Below are 21,093 nucleotides of genomic sequence, written 5' to 3'. Positions count from 1 at the left end.
ACATCATAGGGATGGTTCCACCCACTCTATACTACTACTTGCTTGATTTTTCTCTCTGACATACCCAATTCATTGCCAAGTCATGGCACTTAAAACTAGGGCAAGGAACGAAATGCTGAAATAAAAAGCAGTTACATAATTTTTAAAACCCAGGGAGATCTGACAATTGCTTTACAAACTATAGGTTAATCCTGACATCCTTCTTGGGACAGCTTCTTACACTGTCAGTTCTCTGCAGTACTCAAGGCATTTGCAAGAATCGCTTTCCTATTATCATCATGTAGTGTCTTCTAGAATGGGCATATTTTTAATTGTGCTCAGATGAATGTAGTACAGGAAGTTAACAACTTCAACAACATCTGTCATCACGAAAACTGGCAAACTGTTTCGGAAAATGTCTTTAACAGTATTTAAGTTTTTTATGCCTGGGGGTATATTCATACCTCTCAGGATTAAAAGATCGATTCTGCATTTTCAAAATGCTCATCTGTCCACAGGAACCATTCTTATGGTATGATTATCACCTGTATATATATATATATGTATATATATATACACACACACACACACACATACGGTGTTTGTGAGATGCTAAAGAAAAATGCTTATTTTCTCTTTCAGACTGAAAATCTGGGATAAGTTTAGGACACATTAAAATGGCAACATAAACTGAAAAGTTGATTTTTTTTAGACTGGAAACCCGGTGTGTTAACAAAGCAGGTGTCATCATCTAGCATAATGGAAATTCAGATAGAAAATTTAAAACTAGTATTTTAACAGATTCAGTAATTTTGAAAATGGTGATAGAAATTATAAATCCAGTAGGTCCACTGCACTTCATCACTGATAGTATAGTTACATTTTGAGAAGACTGTACTGAGGTCATTCATCAAATATAGACTGCTGCAGAAAATCAGACTCTGAAACAAAGCTTAATTTCTGTAGGTCAAAATTACCATATTTTCATCTATATAACCTGCAGATTATCTAACAGAGAAATAAATAGCCAGGCAACCCACTCCCCACTCTTTTAGCAATTGCTGTAGTACACAAATCTGTCATTTTCTGAGGGAGCTGTTTACTCAAAATCCTCTTTTGCATGCTAAACATCTTGCCTGTGATCACCAGTGCCTATTGCTATTTTTTCTGTATCCAACTCAGACTGAATCATCTGTGCTCTTGGTTCATGGGCTCTGAGTTCCAAAAGTTGCAGGTTACAAGAATGAAAATGTGGCACCTCCTGTAGTGTTTTACATGCTGAAATACAGGGGATAAATAGGGTTTTGACAGGGAAACATCTACTTTTTTTCTTCCACTAAGCAAGGAGAGGACTAGGGGAAAAAAAAGGAACAATTTTATGGGAACTGAGGAGAGCACAAACAGCTCACTGGGGAAGAAGTGAGTGTTACTGGAGTGACTTATCAATGCTCATCTCCTGCCAATACAGGACAAGGAGCATATGGGATGTGCTCACCTGATCCTAACATACATTGCCCGCTTAACGCTTCGGGAAAAGCAAAGAAACAGAACAACAGGAGTCAGTCATGTGAAGTAACCAGCAATCAAGCCTTCAAGACCATTGAATGGTTTCAATTTACAATGTTATGGCAGACTAATAGTATATAAATTTGCAGATGCAGTCATTTTTGTACATGTACACATACACGTATTAAGCCAGGATACGATTACTTTACTACAAATGTAGTTCTTAACATACATGGCAATTTCAGCTGGAGACTGGGAAATCAGTGTGCAAAAAAGCTGGAAGACTTAGAGGAAAGAAAAAGGAAAGAGGAAGTGAAAAGAAGGATGCTTACAACAAAGCACAAGCAATTCTCTCTCTTAAGTAGCAGCCTCAAACTCTTCTGCTTGAGCAAGAGCTGCTGGAATGGCCCTTAAGTCTGATTTCCACGGGTTACATCCAGCACTGCCTCCAGTGCCAAGCAACCTCCTCTTTCACCAAACTAACCATCCCTTCTTTCTCTATTGCAACAAATCTGCAACTCTATTTGCTCTGGATTTACACTTAAAATTAAGGGGCAAATGATGAAATCAAAGGACCATCACTGTTATCGTCCCATCTGCAACACAGCAATACACAGAGGTTTCAGACTGAGATCAGTGCTGAGGCTGTATGTGCTCCACATCTCCAGGAACTGTCATCATCTTTTTCACCCTGCACATTCTTAGATCACTTTATTTTGCCAAAACTCAAAGCTCAGCCTTCTGGAACTCCTCTAAAACACACTGGTGACTTGGTACTCTCTGCATCCTTCCAAATCCTAATGCTTTCTTGCCAAGAAAAAAGTCCCTGCCTTTCTCGACACCTTTTTCAGAGAAATGTTTAACTCAGCTCTCTCCCTTTGCTTTCCTTTTCTACAGCAAAACCAGTCCAAAATAATTCCATGTCATTTTTTCCCATGGCTATCTGTGTTTAATTTCTTCTATTTATACTGCAGGTTCTGCTTGCTCCCACAGATCTTCCTCCCTTTTGGTCTGAGGGGGTTTTTTTGGGAGGTTTTGTCTTGGTTTCATAGCATTTAACCTTACAGTAGCCTACTTGTGTCACTCTGTCAAACGAGATCAAGCAAAGCTTTTTTGGCTATGCATATAAAAAACTAACCTGGTTTTTATGTTTCTGTGTCTCATGCCACAAATAGAGTGGATTTGTGACATCTCACGTTGGAGCTATTCCAATGTCGCTATTTTTACAGTCTTTTAAAACCAGAGCAACAGATACACATAGCAATCAGTCTTTGAGACCAGATTAAAATGGCTTTTATAATGGTTGATGAAGATTTGTAGTTTATTTGCACTACAGAGTAGTAAAACTGTTTAGCGCTGAAAGATGGCAGCACCTGTTTCTCTAAAAGGATTAAAAGATGTCTTAATATAGTCCAGAGTCAGACATTACTCCTAAGCAGTAATTCTGTAGGACAGGTCATGATATAATAAAGAATTATGTGCTAGAAATGGTGCTGCTCAGCCTGAATTCACAGGCACTTCCCAACACAGGTAATTGTTCACACTCCAAAACAGCAAAAGAATATGTGTCAGTATGGCTTAGCTTACTTACCAGGCAGATGTACTCTGAAAAGACACCAGGGGTGGGCTTAAAGCATCTCCTTTTAAAGTGTGTACTGTCTGTGATGTTCGGGGCTGGGGCTGAGTTTGAGGCTGTGTCTCTGGCTGAGGCTGTGTCTGTCTTGGGTCCTGAGCAGGGTTAATCCATCGTCTCTGTCCCTGTGTCATCCACTTTCCCTGGATTCCCCAGCGGGCCAGGTAAAATTTGCAAATGTCATAGTTCATTGAAGAGTAATATAAAAGGTCCAGTATCAGTAAGATCACCACAAAAAAGCCATAGATCCACACTCCTAACAGTGCGCTGTAGTTGCTGTGAAAGGAAGAAAAGGGACAACAAAAAAGTTCTCTCAGTAGTGGTCACTGTATTAGCTCATGAAGGTTGCTTGTTTCATTAATTATATATAGATGGCTGACACAAAATCTTGTTCTAAGCACATGTCTTTTAAAATGAGTTATTTTTTCAATATGAATACTGCTATAGGCATGATTTTAAAAAACTAAGGCCACCTCTCTTACAAGGATTTTTATTTGTCATTCTCATCTGTGTATAGGCTTTCCAGAGTGGCTGCTAAAGACCTCTTAATAAGCTGGTAATAAATTTAGGAAGGAAGAACATTGGCAAAATCGTGTTAGACAATGCATTTCACAGGAAGTACTCATTGAAATGTGTGTGTCAGTGTAGTTATAATGTGTATATATATATAAAGGCCATGAAAATTATATGGTGCAGAGAGCTGTAAAGCTGTGACAGGTGACTCAAGATACTAAAAGAAAGGGGGAGGAACAGGAGGAAAAGGTATAAGGGGTCAAAAATCTGGAAATCGAAAAGGGGAGGAAGTGCTAATACCCTGCTGGAGATGAAGTATTATTAAAAGAAAAATGACTGTCAGGAGTAAATGCAGTTTGGATTGGAAACTGTGTGAGTGGGGAGGATGAGGTCATAAGTGAGAAGGAAAGAAATGTATAAAAATGAGATTGTTAGGTAGAAAGCAAAAAAAAGGCTGATTTAGACCCATGAGCTGATGTGGAAGTACATGTACTGGAGACTGTAAAACCAAGAGGAAGCTGAAGGGATGTTAGTAAAAATGTCATTAGGAAGGCAGTCTCAGAGAAAAAATATATCGGAGTAATCGGTGGGCAACCCACATCTCCATGGAGCTGAACTCAAAACTGAACACACACTCAACCATGCTCTCCTTTCACAGCCAGTCAGAGAAACCAGTCATATTTTATCAGGACATTGATCACAATGGGAGTGCTGCAAGAAGAAAAGAAGGATGAGAAGACATTATACATGCAAGCCAAAAGGATATTTTGATATTTTAAAAACATGGCCCCCAGCCTTGCTGCATCAAAAGATTTCAAGACTCTGCTTTGAACTTTCATTTCTATTTAAACTACTGTATGACTCTTCCATTTTATACTTAAAAAAAATCAGGATTTGAAACAAGAAATCAGAATTTTACTTTCTGAGTTGCTGTCTGTCAGGACTTCAAGAGACTGATTCTTCCCTCCAGGGAATGATTTTTCCACTACACGGCTATAATGCCCTTACATTAAATGAGGTTCCATTTCAAATAACTAAGTAACAAGAAGAACATCCAAGTTATTAATGGCTCTCTTCCTGTATAACTTTATGACTATACAAGCCTAGAATTAGAATTAAAAAAAAAATAAATCAGTAAATTTCCAGGAGGATTGGAAGTAGGCAAAATATAATGCTTCTGAAAACCCTTAACTCCAGGTTCTTTGCCTCTGCTGAAGACTTACACATGCAAGCCTAACTTCACACAACAGAGAGTAGACCTTAATGTAATGCACTAAAATCTGCAGTTCAGGCACTTGAAAGTAGAACATGATCTGGTTAATCCAGGTTTCTCAGCAGTGCTGCTCTTGACTTCCAGTAAATTTATTCCTATCGGGGTAAACTCTTCTGTTTTCTGTTAATATTAAACAAACAGGGAAGTGAAGGCTGGAAAAGTCAGGAAGGAATGCACTTGGACAAATCCCATTCTTGCTCATCATTAATGCCAACAGGATCCATTTTGTATACAGGTGAGCTGTATTTGACCCACACTAAGAAAACATTTGTTTCGGCAACAAGGTGAGAGGCAGAAACCTCTTATCATGTTCCTTATCATGAACTCAAAAGAATTTGTTTGTATTTTAGGTATTTAATTTCATCTACCAAAATTTTGATTAGTGAAAATTAGAGCTATTTTGAGGGTTCCAATTAAAAGCAGTGCTTTTTTAATCATGCCAATATGTAAGTTACTCATCTACTCCTCCAAAATAACAGCTGTTCCTCACAGGTACAAAAATGAAAGGCTGCTTCACAGTAACTAACAATGGCACAACAGCACTATCAAAAGGGCCTTGTGAAAAATCACAAGCAAAAATAGTAAGTAGTATGTTCAGTACACGGAAGGATATTCCATACTTGGATGTTTTCTGTTTCTCCAACTATTAAGGTGGTAGAAAACGTTAATTTTTCTGATGGCTACTAATTTTAGTAAAATATAAAACTGTCCTGCAAATCAAGATGTCCTCATTAGAAAACAAACAATCTTATTTACACAGAAAACCAGTAAGGCCAGAAACACAGAACTCGGAATCCAAAAACTTCTAGGACTTGCTCTCATTTCACTGACCTGAATGATTTAATTGTCAAAGTTTATTCTTGCAATCTGGTTTTCCTCTTCTTTTAGGCAGAAGTTCAAATTTTATCAAAACTAAAGTGTGAACAGATTCCAAATTTGCTGAGATTCAAATTAAAGGAGTTTGTTCCATTACAGGGTGGATCAAGTTGCATCTATCTCATTCATTCACTTTTTGAGACAGATGACAAGCTGGTTATGGACTAGCCTATATCTTTTTAGTAGATTTTCTTGAGTTTTATGTGCAGCACATGAACAAAAAATAACTCATTTGGGAATTCAGGTTTGAAAAAAACCAACAAATCTAAACAATTGTGGGCTGAATTCTACAGCTGCAGAGTTTAAATGTGGGCACATGGCCACTGAAATGGTTTCTTCCCGTTCTCCCTAAAAGGAGCTGTTCCTTGGAGGAGTAACAGTAAGTGTTGCCCCTAAGAAATGCAAAGTTACATCCTGGCTACTGAGGAGACCAGTGCAGTTTTTGCATCTACACTTTAAATGAGATTTCCCCCTGCCTTATTTTTCTTTTATAATTCTCTCCAGGCCTTTGTCCAATCCTGAATTTTCCTGAGGCATCTGTTACTGCTCTACCTAAGTCTTCCCTGCCAAATTACATATTTTTGCAACAGTTGGTAGTGGGATTGATGTTTGGTTTGTTGTTTTTTTTTTTTTTTTCCCCTCATTCTTGTAAAGATGATGCTCTGAGTGGTATCTAAGCAAATAGTATTCAGTACCATGGTGCTATGCTGTTCTCCCATTGCTTGGAATGAGGTGTGCAAAAGCCATTCCACTATGCAAAACTGGACTAAGAGATAAGGAAAAACACAGATACACCACAGACTACCAGAACATTGTTCCAGTATCAGATTAAGGACCCCTATCATAGCAGTACTGCTGATAATCCACCTAAACATGCACAACAGAAAACCTGACTCTGAAAACTAGATAAAAATAGTATTCACTTGAATCTAGTTTAAGAATAGTTAAACAATTTCTTAGACGGTTCTGAGGGAAAATACTTTGGATTACAGAGTTTTTTCTGTCTGTTAGACGTAGCTTGTATTTCTATATTTAATACTAAATGAATCATTCACATTCAAAAAGATTATAGACTGATTAATCTGCATGGTTACAAGGATATAATACTCCCATCTTTTGCTCTTATAAAAACATAGAAATATTGTGTTACAGTAATGGAAAAATGTAAATAAACATGGTTATATTTGCACTGTGGGACTGGTGAAGACAAACGTGCCTTTTCAGCTGTGCCATAACAAAGAAGTCACAAGTCACTTCATTAACTTTTTCCCCCAACTGTGTCATAAAACCAGAAATTTGTTTTGGTGATCACAAGAATGGCTAAGGGGAAAAATAAACCAAATAATAATAGTGAAATAAACCAAGCAATAATATTGAATCAGTCTTCCCTGAAAACTATAATCCTTTTTTTCAGTTCATTGCTATTCCCATATCTTATTCTCCCCAGCCACAGTACAATTTCATCAGAATTTTTTTCAGTGGTGTGTGAAATTAGATCTAAACAAAGAGCTGACTTTGTCACTGTAAACTGAACCCTGGATGCATCAGAATCCAAACTATCGTGTACATTAAATAAAGTCAGAGTATTAAGCAAGAAGCTTTTTGCAATGTTTTTAATGTAGGCATGTAGGGTTCACTTCTTTCTGCTCCTTCTAAAAATACCAGGAAGTTTTCTACCAAAGTTACTGAGCTCAGGGTGAGGAGATCTCTCTCCTGTCTGCCTCACTCCATTGGTGGAGTTTTACGTAGGAAGCAGCATCTCTTCATTTTCCCGGTCCTGACAGATTTATCAGAAGTAATGTTTGAGGAACAAGGCAATACCAGTTCCATTCCTGAGCTTCTCTACGCTACAGCCCCAGAGGCTTCTTATTGTATCCAGTATGATGTCACACACCTTTGCAAAAGTTCACACACAGCTGATGTCCCCAGGAAATCCTGGACTGGGTGGTAAATAGTCTGCAGGTGGTTCTCAACCACAAATCTTACCAACAAAAACTACACAGGTACCTCTTTCACCATCACAGCTGAATAAGGTGACTTTTAAAAAACAGTTCTACATGAAAACTAATATAATACCTTTTGCTCTAAATATTTTTATCAAAATAAATGCTGTAGTTCACAGAATATCAAACTCCTTTTTTTTCCAAACTGCTCACATACACAACAGCCCTGTGATATGATGAGCCCTGGATTTATTTCTCTGGTGGTGTGTGCACATGTGCAGGTGCACTGTGTCTCAGGGCATCTTTTGCAGTCAGCCTGGATCTGTTCCTCTGCCTTGGAAAGGGGCTGGTTGCCCTCCACATTCCAGGTTGCTGGTGAAAGGAAGGGCAGAAGAGCCTTACCTGAGTAAGCTCTGGTCATGACTACACGGAGTAGCTGCTGAGACACTGAGAAAAGCCTGAAGCACTGTCTTTGTGCTTGTCTGAACTGCCTATGATGGTAACATCCTGACCTCTGTGAGACAGGTTGGTCAGCACTGCTGGTGCAGGGTTTACAGGGGAATAAAACAAGTTTGCTGTGTGCAGGACAAAGACCTGGAAAAGTGTGCGGGGCAGCAGCCACATGAGGTCATTCTTGAGGCTCTTTTTACCACCCTAATTGTGCAGCAGATTCTGGTTCTGTCTGCAACTACCTGCAGAGCCCTTATGCTCTGAGAGTCCTGTGAGAACCTCTCTGACATCCAGGGCTGCTGAGGGAGCAGGGTCAGCCCACTACTCAAAGGGGCAGCATATCCTGGTTTTTTAGCATGTGCAGAGTACACATTGTGTGGGAGCACTGGGGCTATAAACTCTGCCAGGTTGCCTGGAGCTATTTATGTGCCAGAACTGGGAAGCTCCAGGTGAGGGTGCTGCCAGTTGCTGGATTGTCTGGACTGCACAAAAGGTGGAGAAAGTGGATGGTCTTTAATCGACTTGGTACTACACTATCTTCCTAGTGTTCTGTGTGATCTGTTCTCATCATGATGTTCCCAGGTGCACTACAAAGTCAAGGCAAATTTCACCTGAAGGACATAACTGCACATAAAGTAACGAGACAGTACAGATCCACATTGATTTAAAGCTATCTTATTAAGGGTCTAGTCTATTTTTGTCCATCTTTGTGGGTGATTGACACTTAACACCTGTAAATTTAGAGAATGCAACTTCTACATCTATGCAAGACTGAGATTTCTCTGGGCAGGTCTATGTGAGGAGTGGTTGTTAGGGAAGGCAGTGCTTTGCTGGCTCCACAAGCTGAGCACAGCTGCACACAGTGAGTTAGACCAGCCAGCATCAGTATTCCAGCACCATCGTCTCCTAACAGCCCTGCACCTGCTTCCATAGGGATGAATACAACACCCCAACCGACTGGCACCACAGGAAACACCAAAATCCCTGCTGCAAACAGAAATCCATACACTGTGATTCCTCTTGTCTTTAATCTGCCCCTTCCTTGTCCTGGAGGGGCTGAATACCAGAATAAAATGACAGGGGAAGCAGATTGACCGGAATTCAGCCTTGGGGATTACGCCAAGGGAAATCACAGCAGATTACGGTGGCCAGGATGTCAAATACTAAATAGGAAACTGACCCCAAGTGAAGATTTTGTCCCAGTAAATAGGCAATCAGTAAGAAAGATCTACTTGCTACTTCCTAGTTCTTTATAAAAAAAACCTTACTGACGTTTTTCTTGGGGGACAGCCCTCAGCAGAACATGGAAGTATCCCAGGTAACAGGCAAGGAGACCACACAGTGTTGGTATAAAAGCAAATACGTTCTGTTCCCCAAGGCCAGTGATTTGCTACAAGAGATTTAGATCCAAAAACATCAGGGATTCCAAATAATGCATTTGGGTTGATACGGAAAATGTCAGCTCACTCCCTCTCTCACCTACGAACAGCTCTGGGATTTATTTTTACTGATGCACATTTAAACATAGTTTGGATCAAATTAGGGTCAGGGAAGAGACTTTTCTAACTTTTGTATGTAACCTTTTATTTGTCACATTTATATGCAACTTTTACTCTCCTTGCAACGTTTACAGCCCACGTCAAAGCAAAGAAAGCAAAGCTGAAATATTATTTCTTTTAGGAGCCCTGCAACAACAAAAAACCTTTTAGTAATGGTTTTCTGTATCTGCAATTATTCTAATGGCTTCCATCAGTAAGTGCACCTCAGACTATCTTATTAGACCAGGAACAGTTTGGGGAAGAGTATGTTAAAACTCATTTACTTACTTATGCATATATCCATCTGCATTCCCTGTTAAGTTCATCTGCATAACAGTCTGAAATTCTGTCTCATTGCAGCAATATTTAAACACTGTGTTGTTATGGTGACAGCAAAAGATGTAAGATTTGTTGTCAGAGAGACGGGGGCAGTGAAAACCAAAGTGGTAGCGACCTTTGTAGTCCGTGTACGGCTCGCAGACCCGAAAATGAGCGGACAGCACTGTAAAACAAAAACAACATTGGCTTTGTCAGTCACTTCTGTTATCTGGATGTTATCAACTCTCAGTTTCAAGGCTAAACAATTGTTGGTTGGTTTTTGAAAAACATTAATATTTCAGAACTTTCAATGTTATAACATTTAGTACTTAAAGGTAATAATGTTCAGACTTCCGTTGTATTTTGAATTTTGTTGTTTCTATGTTTCTGATTACCATTGTTTGTTGTTTTAAGGGAAGGGGAAAAAATGCCCTCCACTTTAAGAGGCACAGAAGTAGTTAGGGAAATGTTTTCATGCTGCTGTTCTAAATATAGGGATATCCATAACACACAACAACATTCATGTTTGATTCTCCTGGGACGACTTAATAAAAACAAGAAGTCTATGTAGAAACAGCAATAAAAGTTTGATGGCACTTGGTTTACTGTTCCTGATACCTTTTCTTCTTCTCTAAAGGTCAATCTCTGATCAGGAATATTTTATCAGAAACAGTCATTACAAACAGCATAACAAATCCGAACAACTCTGAATTGTAAATAGAACTAATAAAGTACAGGTGCTCCTGGGAGTTCTTATGTTTCCGCTTTAAGAAGTTCTCATGTAACATGTTTATTACAGCTCTGAGAACATTTTTCTTTTTTACACTGATTTCAGCATCACTTTCACTTGGGGAAAGAAGAAGCTGTTCATAGATATACTTTTATCATCTTAGTTTCCCTGAGTTTTTCAATTGTGCAGAAAGGCAGGATAGAGATTCCTTCCAAAATGGCCATAAGCAACCACATGCAGCTTCCTGAAAGCCTTTTAGGAGACAACATTTGGTTCCACATTCACAGTTTTTGTCATGGTAGGCCTTACAGCGTCATTCAAGAGTACATGTACCCCACAGACACCCCAAAAGGCTTAAAGCTCTGATGGAAGTGAAATGTAGAAGTAGCGTCTGAATCCTCCTAGCAGCAAAATGTTTTTCCTTTGCAGAACTGAGGCTCAGCAATGCTGTGGGCAGCTGCAGTTCATAAGGTTACACTAATTAATAAATGCTGTGTCACTTTGGACTGACAGAATTAACCCTTGTAATTTGGTGCATGAGTTTTCTGTCAGTTTACCAGTCCAAGAGGTTACACATGATGACTTGCACGGATTTAGCTGAACTGCGCTGTATCCCTCTGCACAGAGCCCCTGTTAATCTGCAATTGCATCTGTGCACCTTATCTGTCTAATTCTCTTTTTTTTCTACCTTGCTTGAAAAACAAAAGCCTATTCCTAACACTTTTATCAATTTTATAAAATATATTAATTTCAAGACAAATTTTAAGGATTATGACAGTGAAGATCACTTCTTTATTTGTGTGTAGAGAGAAAGCCTAGAAAAAAACCCCAAAGTATTAAACTGACAACAAGGTAATTTGTACTGCACTTTGAGTCAAGAAAGCCCACTGTAAACATTTATGCATGCACACACATAGCTGGCATCTCTACTTTCATGAAAGAAGAAATCATTTTTGTAGATTAATTCAGTCAGGAACTGAAAGTGCTGGAAGACAGCCATTTCTAAAGGAATACATATACTGAGAAAAAAAATTACCTACCTGTTCTTGCCCTACCTGGGAAAAACATGTGTTTAGACACAGGTTTTCAACATCCTCTGCAACTCTTGTAACAAATCTGCATGTTCAAATTCTGTCACAAAATCCACAAAGGATGTAATTGCATAGAGATGAGTTTGTTTGAACAAGTGCTTTGCTGCACCCCTCCTTAATTAACACAGCAATAATGAAAGTGTGCCAGGTTGGATTATGTTGTGAAAAACCTCAATGTTTGCAGTTGGAAGGGACCTCTGGAGGTTATCTCATGCAAATCCTCTGCTCAGGCAGGGCCACCTGCAGCCTGTTGCCCAGAACCGCATCCAAATGGCTTTTCAGTACGTCCAAGGATGGAGACTCCACATCCTCCACGAGCAACCCATGGCAGTGCTCAGTCCCCCTCACAGTGAAAAAGCATTTCTTGATGTTTGGAGGGAGCCTTCTGGGTTGCAGTTTGTGCCCACGGCCTCTGGTCCTGTCACTACCCCTCCGAGGTTAAGCTTGCTCGTCACTGCCAAGTGCTTTATTTAACTGCACATGTGGAAGCGTCCCCTGATCCCTACGTGGTCCTTTGCACTTTTTAAAAAGAAAACAATCGCCAAACTTCTCTGAGAATGAAAACATCATTACAGAAGGAAGGGAGAACTAAGATAACATCAGGTCCTAAGCAAATCCTTAAATAGCAAAATGTGTTGCTGATGAAATAAATGCATGATGTGGGACTGAATCACATTCTCAACTCAGAAGTCAGTGTGTGGTAGGTTACCCCTGCTGGGCAGCTGACACCACACAGCTGCTTGCTCACTGCCCCCTCCAGTGGGATGGGCCAGGGAATCAGAAGAGCAAAGAGAAAATTCAAGGGTTGAGATAAACACTGTATAATAAATAAGAAAAAACCTCACAACACCATCAACAACAAAAAACAAAGCACAAGTGATGCTAAAACAATCACTTGTTACCAGCAGACTGGTGGCCAGCCAGTCCATGAGCACTTTTTGGATAAACTCCCACCCCAGTTTTATTGCTGAGCATCCACCCTGTGGTATAGAAACCACCTTGGCCAGTCTGGGTCAGCAGTGCCAGCCTGTCACCAGCCACAAGAGTGGTGTGATACCAGCAGTGCTTTGGTCACCAGCCTAAAACACAGCCTTGACCCCATCCCAGCCAGACCTAGCACACAGTGAAAACACTTCATCAATTTATTGTAATCTGTGTAATTTCAATTGCTGTCTTTGCTTCTCTGTGGATCAGAGAGCCAATAAAAAAAGTGGGATTTATTTTCTTCCAAGTATTTTTTTTCTGAAAATAACTTTGCTTAAATCCCCAGCTTCAAAGGACCTTATTTCTATAGAAATACTTCAGATTAAAGTATTGTACCTGGAAAAGCCTTAAGTTGTCTGTTGCAAAGGTGCAGCTGTGTCTGAAGTGGAGTTGCAAGTGCAATTCTCATGCTATTTTTGAAAACTGTTATTGAACAGTTGATACAGATACTCCTCTCTCTGCTCCAACTGATTTCAAGAGAATAGTCTGTCATGCTTCATCATCACAAGACTTGCCTACTTTACCTTAAAAACAACACAGCCAGGAAACATCAAACTGTTTCTTCCCTATCTGGTCACAGTTAGAGATCTGCCTAATGCACATTTTTAATTTAGATACTAAATTTTTAAAGCCCCAAGACTCTCCGAATGGCTGGTGTTTATGAGCTTTCCATATGGAACCACAGAAATATTCATAAGTATGCATTTTACCACATGTTAACTTGCAGTATGGATGTTCATTTCCTACTTCAAAGAAAAAAATGCTGTAATGTGCAAATAATCTGACAATTTTTGCTTGTTGATATAAGTCTTGTTGTCATCACCGATTTTATAAATATGTTTCAATCTTTTAAATGAATAAGCATCAACATTTGCAAAGCCAGTCTAAGAGTTAGTGGTCAGAAAGTCATTCTTTCAGCATGACTGCATGGTGCTCCTCCCTTTATTATGCATTCCTTGTATGCCCAGTACAACCAGTAAGTGTTCACAACCCCTAAAATGTCATTGTGATCTTGCTGGCACTGAAATAAAATACCTCAAGTTTCAGTATTCTCAACCCAAAAATTGATTACTAAGATTGTGAATCTTAGTATACCAAAGACTTGGAAGTAAAGCAAGATCTTACAGATGGAAGCCTGTAAATCTGGGGCACTCGGAGGAAGTCTTGCCATTAGATTTTCATTTCAGCTCAGGTTAAAAATGATGTTCCTATCATTCCAGTGAGAGTAGCATCCTTTTTTTCCTCCCCCTGTCCTTCCCTACATAAAGCCAGTACTTCTTCTTTATGGAAACTGATCTGTCTTGGACAGAAAAATTACACTGGCCGGCTGAAAAATAATAATAAATTTCCTCCTGCAAAATGTGTTGTGAGTTACCAATGACCTAAACCCATTCCTACAGATGACAGTGGCAAAATTCCACAAGGAGGGAGCAGAGTTTGGCTGGCATGAAAGGCTTGTGATGATTTCAAATTAAGCCTGGACTCTACATGCTAATAATGGCCATCAGATGATAAAATTCCAATAGCCAAGGAGTAACAAAATGATAAGAAACACATTTACAAAGCCGATAATTATCAACGATAAATTATGTAAGAAGTAAAAGCTGTGTGTAATTGGTTTCAAATAAAAACATTGCACTTCAGAGGCAGTACTCTTAAGAGAGAGAGAAAAAAATCCTAACAGTAGTTTTATATCTGGGTTTGAGGGAATACACCAGTGGCTGAACACAGCTGTTTGCATACACAGTGCAATCAGAGTGTCCCACTCAACTCCAACATAAGTATTCCTATCACCTTGAGGAAATGGGTTGGAAGAGTGGGATCTCAGGACAGTTCTAGTAGAAGTCCCCTATAAAGAGTGGCAAAGGTATGAAACCTTAAAAATCAACAGAAGAGGCTGGAGCAGCTGGAAATTTTTGTGATGTTTGACCCCTGTTTGATCACTTCATTGAAGACTTTTTGGTAACTGACTTCATTCCTACACCAGGGAGGTAGATTTTTGAAATTTCTTTAGCCTAGAAGACAACAAAGAAGCACCTCCAGCCCCTGTGCCTGATGCCAGTCCATCAGAAGAGGAGGGCAGTTCCATAATTAGGAATGTAGTGCCAAACATGGGGATGTCAGGGGAAGGGCTCTAAAGGAAAAGAACAATTTAACACGAACAGAGGAGTGGTCTAATTGATGTTATTATAACACTGTTAGCAAAAGGGCTGTGTCAGAGCTAAATAATGAGCTATCATTAGCAAGAATCAGCTTGAACACTGCAAACAAGTGATGAGACCGTGGGCAACAAAACACATGCTTGAACTGACTGGTGAGGATATGAATATTAATGTTTTATGAATATTAAAGACCTAGACTGAGTAGTAACAATTTTGGCTGGAGCACAAGGATACTTTAAGAAACATGGTGCCTGGTAAAGTTTTTACTGTGGTGGCTGGGGATGCAATGTACTACAAGGGAATAAGGAGCAGTGATTGAAAAAAAAGAAGTCTTTTTGTACTAAAAACTGCTTCAAGAATGGAGGATAAAAGAGATTGAACTGTAAGTTAAACACCTGTAGGACCAAATCTACTTAGACTGAGAACCTTTTCAAATTGTATTTTAAACATTCAATCACAATTACAGAAAACCCTAATGCCATAAATAACTTCTGAAGAACAAATACAACCAATAATCAGAGCACTCAGCTGATTCGCAGTCTAACAGCTGGCACATTTCCACACACACCTTTTTCTGTGTGCTAATAGCAAACATCTAGAGCAGAACTACCAAGCATCAGGAGAAACATCTCTGTTCCAGTCAATTCTTTAGATTCAGGAAAATTACATGGATTGCAAGTTCAATCCTTCAGATTCTCTGGTGTGCACGTAGAAAAACACACAACTGGAACCTGACTTGCTCTACTTCCACTGGATGGTTACTTGGCAAAATGGATGTATTTTGTGGTGTTAGAGAAATTATTCTTTTCTTTTAGGTGAGCTGAAAAAACAGCATATCAAAAGAAATTAAGCTACTCTTTCAACTTTCCAGCCTGCTTTCTTCTTAAAGTGGATTTTCAATTCCATTTCAAATTCCAGCTTCCAGTTCTTAACTAGATGATCTTGAAGGTCCCTTCCAGCCCTAACCATTCTATGATTTATTTATTATGCAACTAACAATCATTTGGTCTTGTTTGTTTTGTAAGAAGACGGTATTAAATTGCAACTATATTTTTCCTGTGGCACACATCAGTACAAGATAAATTACGCAAGTTACCTGCTGACAGGAGTAATGAGAGCAGAACCATCAGCACATTCAAGGACTGTTGACCACAACTTGTCATCGTTGGCTTTCATTGGTCCATTAGAGAATTACCTGTGGGACAAGATGCAACATCGTGATTAAGTGTCTGCTTCATCTCCTCTCGTCGTTCAAATATTCACTTCCCCACAAAACTTTGGTAAAATGAGATGGCTTCAAACAGTAGGAAAAATATCATACTTTTTTCTGGACTTACAAGTGAAATAAATTCTCCTTTCTATGATTAAAATTCCTTTCTCATTTCACCATGGATATATACAGCTGTTTACATACTTCTCATTAACCCAGAGTAGAGATGAATCATATGAAGTCTTTACTGAATATTCATACGTCCCCTGTAACCTGCATCCAGCAGAACTGTGCTTGTTTTACTGTCACACGAACAGGCTATTGTATTATATGTGTAGGGGCTGGAAAGGAATAAACAATAGAAAAATAAATTGGCTGCTTTGAAAGTCAATCTCTTTTACCCCATTAGAGGGTGCAGTCGCTCAGAAAGTGGGTCAAGCAACTGAGATGGTTGGAAACACTTCAAAAAAGTCTTTTCGTTAGAATCAGAGCCTCTCACGGGATCATTACTTGTTGTTTTCCTAGGACGGGGAGTGAGAAGTGATGCATTTTGGTTTGACTGGCAGCCCTCCTACAAAGGCTCTCCTTGGTGTTTCCCAGACAGGGCGAGTCCAAACTCCTCTTCATGTTGATTCAACAACAGCAGCTGCAGCAGAGACTGTCCCACGTGTCACCACCAAGGTGAGCAGGAGCGGGTGGTACCTGGTCCTGCTGTCACTGATAAACCCTTCTAACGCTGGGCCTTGGAGGTTTTCAGCATCCTGGACTCACACTGACTTCAGGGCACAACAAAGAGGCAATTTCTGCCTTTGTACACGAACATTGGGAGCTTGGGCCCCAGGCAGGATGGCCCAGGTGGTGCTGCAGCAAGCTGGTGAGGTGAGTCCAACTCCTGCGCTGCTAAAATTCTTCTAAGGCGTTTACAATGGAGCAGCTTGGGGAAAAAAAGGGAAATAGCAATTTCTGTAAAAATTATGCTGCTCCTGACACCTCAAGAGACACATTTTGCCAAATCCTTATGAAATAAGTGCTGTATCCTATAAATATTATGTGGTTTACTAGTTAGTGTCTGCTACAACCTACTGAATCAAGTTAAATCCCCAAACAATTGCACCTGCATGTAACAAAAGGAGGAGGGGGTGAAAATTAACACACCATGAGTAACTGAATTCTGAGTAACAGACGTGGGCACTGGAGGGGAGACACAGTGCTACCTACAACATGTTGAGAGGCAAAAGATTTCTCACAAACACAAAATGCTGTGTGTGGTGCAAGCAGATTCACCAAAAACCATCTTAGCACATAAAAAACAACAGCTCACAAACCTAAAAGTCAGTGTAACTTTTAGAAGACATCATGACAGTTTGCACTGTTTTCTGCAAGCATGATTAACACCCAAACCACTGTATTTGTATCTTTAAAATAAGCCAGTTCCTCCGGAGGAAAATAATTTGAAACTGTAACCCTAAAAAGAAAATAAAAGTGCAGTAAACTAGGAATGCTAAGTAAGAATATTTCTCATCAATACTGTTTGAAAAAACTGCCTCCTTTTTTTCACAAGGAATATCATATTAATTAGAAAACTAAGCAGACTTAAAAGTTGGAATTGTATTTAAAAAAAGAATAATAATTAATATAAACCAGAGGTTGAGAATGGAGGAGTTTAATCAAGAAAAACAGCTACAAAGAACAAATTATTGCCAATATTGACAGGAATAAAAGGAACTTGATATTTTCCTGAGTAAACCAAAGCTGCAGGAATTCTGGTGGTGATTCATTACTAAGGGAAATCTTGGCCTTCGTAACAGTTAATTAAAAAGAGATCAATAAACACTCCCGTTGTGTATCTGGGACGACAAAGATGTTTGGTATAGCTGAGACTATTAAATATTTCCATACCAAGAATAATTCAGGATGACATTATTGAATTGATACTAAGGTTTGTAATTTAATATTGGCTATTCTGCGCAATTTGTACCTAGTTATTTCAGCAGAGCTGGCTGGGGGATGTGTATATAATTTTTTCAGTTTGCTGGAAAACAATGGCAACTTTCAGATGACCTGAAGAAATATAAGAACATTTTTAGAAGTGACATAATCCAGGTAATCACAAGCTTGTGAGTGTGATGTTGATCCAGACAAAACTAATGGCATGGTTAATATACATTCCAATAAGTAAATAATTAAGGAAATAAATATAATTAATGTGATTACTGTGGGCTTATGGCAAAGTTAATTTTATTTCTCTCAGGGTTGTGTACTAAAGTAGCTTAAAGACAGTCATAATGCAGTAGATGCTTGTAAAATATCTCACTTTAGTAGCATGCAATTTGAGCAGGCAGTGAGAATGACCAAAAAAAGCTTCCTATCAGCTGTGGAAGAATAACTCAGTCTGGAAATCAGGTGCACGTCTTGGAAAGTACAATCCTGTACTAACTGAGTACAGCCTCACTTGTAATTTCTTAAACAGCACTGGAGGTAAAAATCTGGAAGCTTTTTGGGGAGGGAAATTTTACTCAATTATATCCAACAGAAAGGGCAACAATGAAATTGGCATTTTAATCCAAATCATGCAATGCTTGTATTTTACTGAGTGTCAGCTGGGAGGATCAGAGTGGGGGACTAGAACAGCGAGAGCTGCACATTGAGAGCCAGCAGAGTGACAGAACCTGTGTAAATGAAAACACACATACATCTAGGTGTATATTTGTGGCAGTAGGGAAATGCTCCAATTTTATAACTTAATTAATAAGCAATAATTTTATTGCTTCAGTGATCATTAAACAGAGTAAGACCATTTTTCAGGGGTCAGAAATACAAATAACTGTTCACTCCTTTTTTGAGTTTTTTACATGCTCCTGTCTGGCTAAAGCCATCGTATTTCATGCAGTACCATGATGACATCTCTGAGCTATTAGAGCCCAATCAGCCACTGGAAGAGATGTGGAGGACAACAGGTGATATGCTACAAGGAAGAGCTTAAATCATAAAAAGTGCTTCCTGATGTCAGGCCACAATAGAGAGGGCGGAAACATGGTAATTATCAGTGATCTGGATAAATAAATTATTATTTATTATTGATTGAAGACTGCTATGATCATCAGAGCATTACATCCAAAGGACAGAGGAAAGGAGGATTTAGTTGCAATTTCTTTTTTTGTATTTTTTAAATAAAATTTGAGGCCCTGCAGGCTGTGTGATTAGGTTTTTCTTCTAGTTCAGAAAACCATCAATTAGAAGGGTGGTCTAATGCACCAGTTTTCATTTTTAATGCACCATTCGAAGCTTATCTGTGATCACTGTGGAGGTAATGATGCTGCCCATCCTTTTCTTTCTCCTTTGAGATTCGTACCTTCACACTACCTCCTCCTTTCCGCTGGAAATCACAATTGTCTCTGCAGCTACACCAGAAAGCAGACTAAAGAAATGGTTGAGGAATTGCATTTTTAGAGGCCTTTTCTCACTGTGTTTCCACATCTTGTCCTTATTCCCCTTAATTATCATCATTATCATTATTATTTTTAAGCAAGCAGCTACATGGCACTTAGTTGCAGGCTGGGGTTAAACGATGACATGTCTAATCTGGAATGGAAGAAATGGCCCTCACTCATGATTTTGCTATCTTCTCATGGATAAGGATTCTGTTCAGAATATTGCTTTCCCTTGCAGCAGACCCAGCCATGCATGATCCAAAGAGAGCCACACTCAAAGGAAAGGTGCTGTAATGTTATCATCAAGGAGACTATAGAAATGTATCAGCTCATTGTGCCACACTTTACTTTTCCATGACATTTTAGCTCTCACTCTGTTCCTACGTACACTGCTTTGGTTATCCTCATAGTTTTATCTAGCTGTCTTTTCTTGAAGGGAATCAGTGAATCACTGCAAAGAAAAGCTGCCAAGAGAAACAACCATTTCATGAGGGAAGATTCTGATGAAGAAATTATCTTCCCCTGACTTTGAAGGAAAAGAAAAGTTATGTTTAGAAGAGATGTCTGTAAAACAATGCACATTTTGCATTTCTTGGTTAGTAGGAAGAACAAAAGGAGCTAGCAAGGGAGTTTATTAAATGCATCAGCACTGCCTGACAAGTCCTCTCTGCATAGAACAGAAAATAGGGCAATTCGGGAGATCATTTAATTCCTTTTTCCTGTCATAGGATTAAGAACATCTAAACCATTCTTAGGAGAAGTTCACAGGATTCCCACCACCAGTGGTTTTCTAAGCTTCTCAGGCAGTTCCCTAGAGTGTTTCTCTACCCTAGAAAGGTTTCCCTATGCCCAGCTTGCAGCTCCTTTGCTCTGCTTTAAGCCGTCTCTATCAGCAGTGGAGCTGGAGAGTGATTTACCTACAGACACCCTGGTTACAGCTCTTGGCATCAATCTTTGAATTAATACATACAAGTAGTGCTATTGTATCTTCACTCAGCCTTTTCTTAGGCTAACAGCTCACACTTCTTGCAATCTTTCCTAAGAAAACATCCTTGTTACACCTTCTATGCCCCCTCTTTTATCTGCCTCTATCCCTTACAGCAAGGTTGTGCAAGTAACTTTGGTATCATTTTGTTTTCAGTTGCTTGCATTTTCTTAGTGCCCTGAAAGTCCTAATAAACATCCCAACAGCTGCCAGGTCTTCCAAGGTAAATAAAAACACAGCATTACCGAAGGCAGAGAGCCATGGAGCTTCTGCTAATTCTCAGTTACTCAAGAGACACACAGGTAAATCCCTTTTAAACCAAGAGAGGCACATCTACAAAAAACTACGTGGGTAAAAATACATCAGGGTACATGACAGACAATGCTGGTTCATTGTGGAAGCAGTAAGGGGATGAGGAACATGACCAGGGCATCACAGTGGTTGAGAAAGCTGTTTAAAATTAGATGGAAA

The 21,093-nt window shown here is 39.3% G+C and overlaps 1 protein-coding gene across 5 annotated transcripts in view; it reads right to left on the bottom strand.

Annotated features, from left to right (window-relative positions):
• Positions 1-21,093, bottom strand: part of SHISAL1 (shisa like 1) — a 70,830-nt gene that overhangs the window by 21,935 nt on the left and 27,802 nt on the right. For 3 of the 5 annotated variants that reach the window (XM_042050779.1, XM_042050778.1, XM_042050780.1), the window contains exons 2-5: positions 16,093-16,191; positions 10,000-10,213; positions 3,077-3,394; positions 1,475-1,504 (exon numbers count right to left, since the gene is read on the bottom strand). In XM_042050779.1, coding sequence (XP_041906713.1) covers positions 1,475-1,504; positions 3,077-3,394; positions 10,000-10,213; positions 16,093-16,159 — 629 coding nt within the window. In that variant the 5' untranslated portion in view covers positions 16,160-16,191. The remainder of the gene's footprint in view (positions 1-1,474; positions 1,505-3,076; positions 3,395-9,999; positions 10,214-16,092; positions 16,192-21,093) is intronic. The other 2 variants (XM_042050783.1, XM_042050782.1) reach the window with 1 other exon arrangement.

The sequence above is a fragment of the Corvus kubaryi genome, unplaced genomic scaffold (assembly GCF_017639235.1).
Source record: "Corvus kubaryi isolate FWS band 111438036 unplaced genomic scaffold, C.kubaryi_AGA036_p1.0 74, whole genome shotgun sequence".
In the NCBI taxonomy this organism is placed as follows: Eukaryota; Metazoa; Chordata; class Aves; order Passeriformes; family Corvidae; genus Corvus; species Corvus kubaryi.
This window is presented reverse-complemented; position numbering and strand designations above follow the sequence as displayed.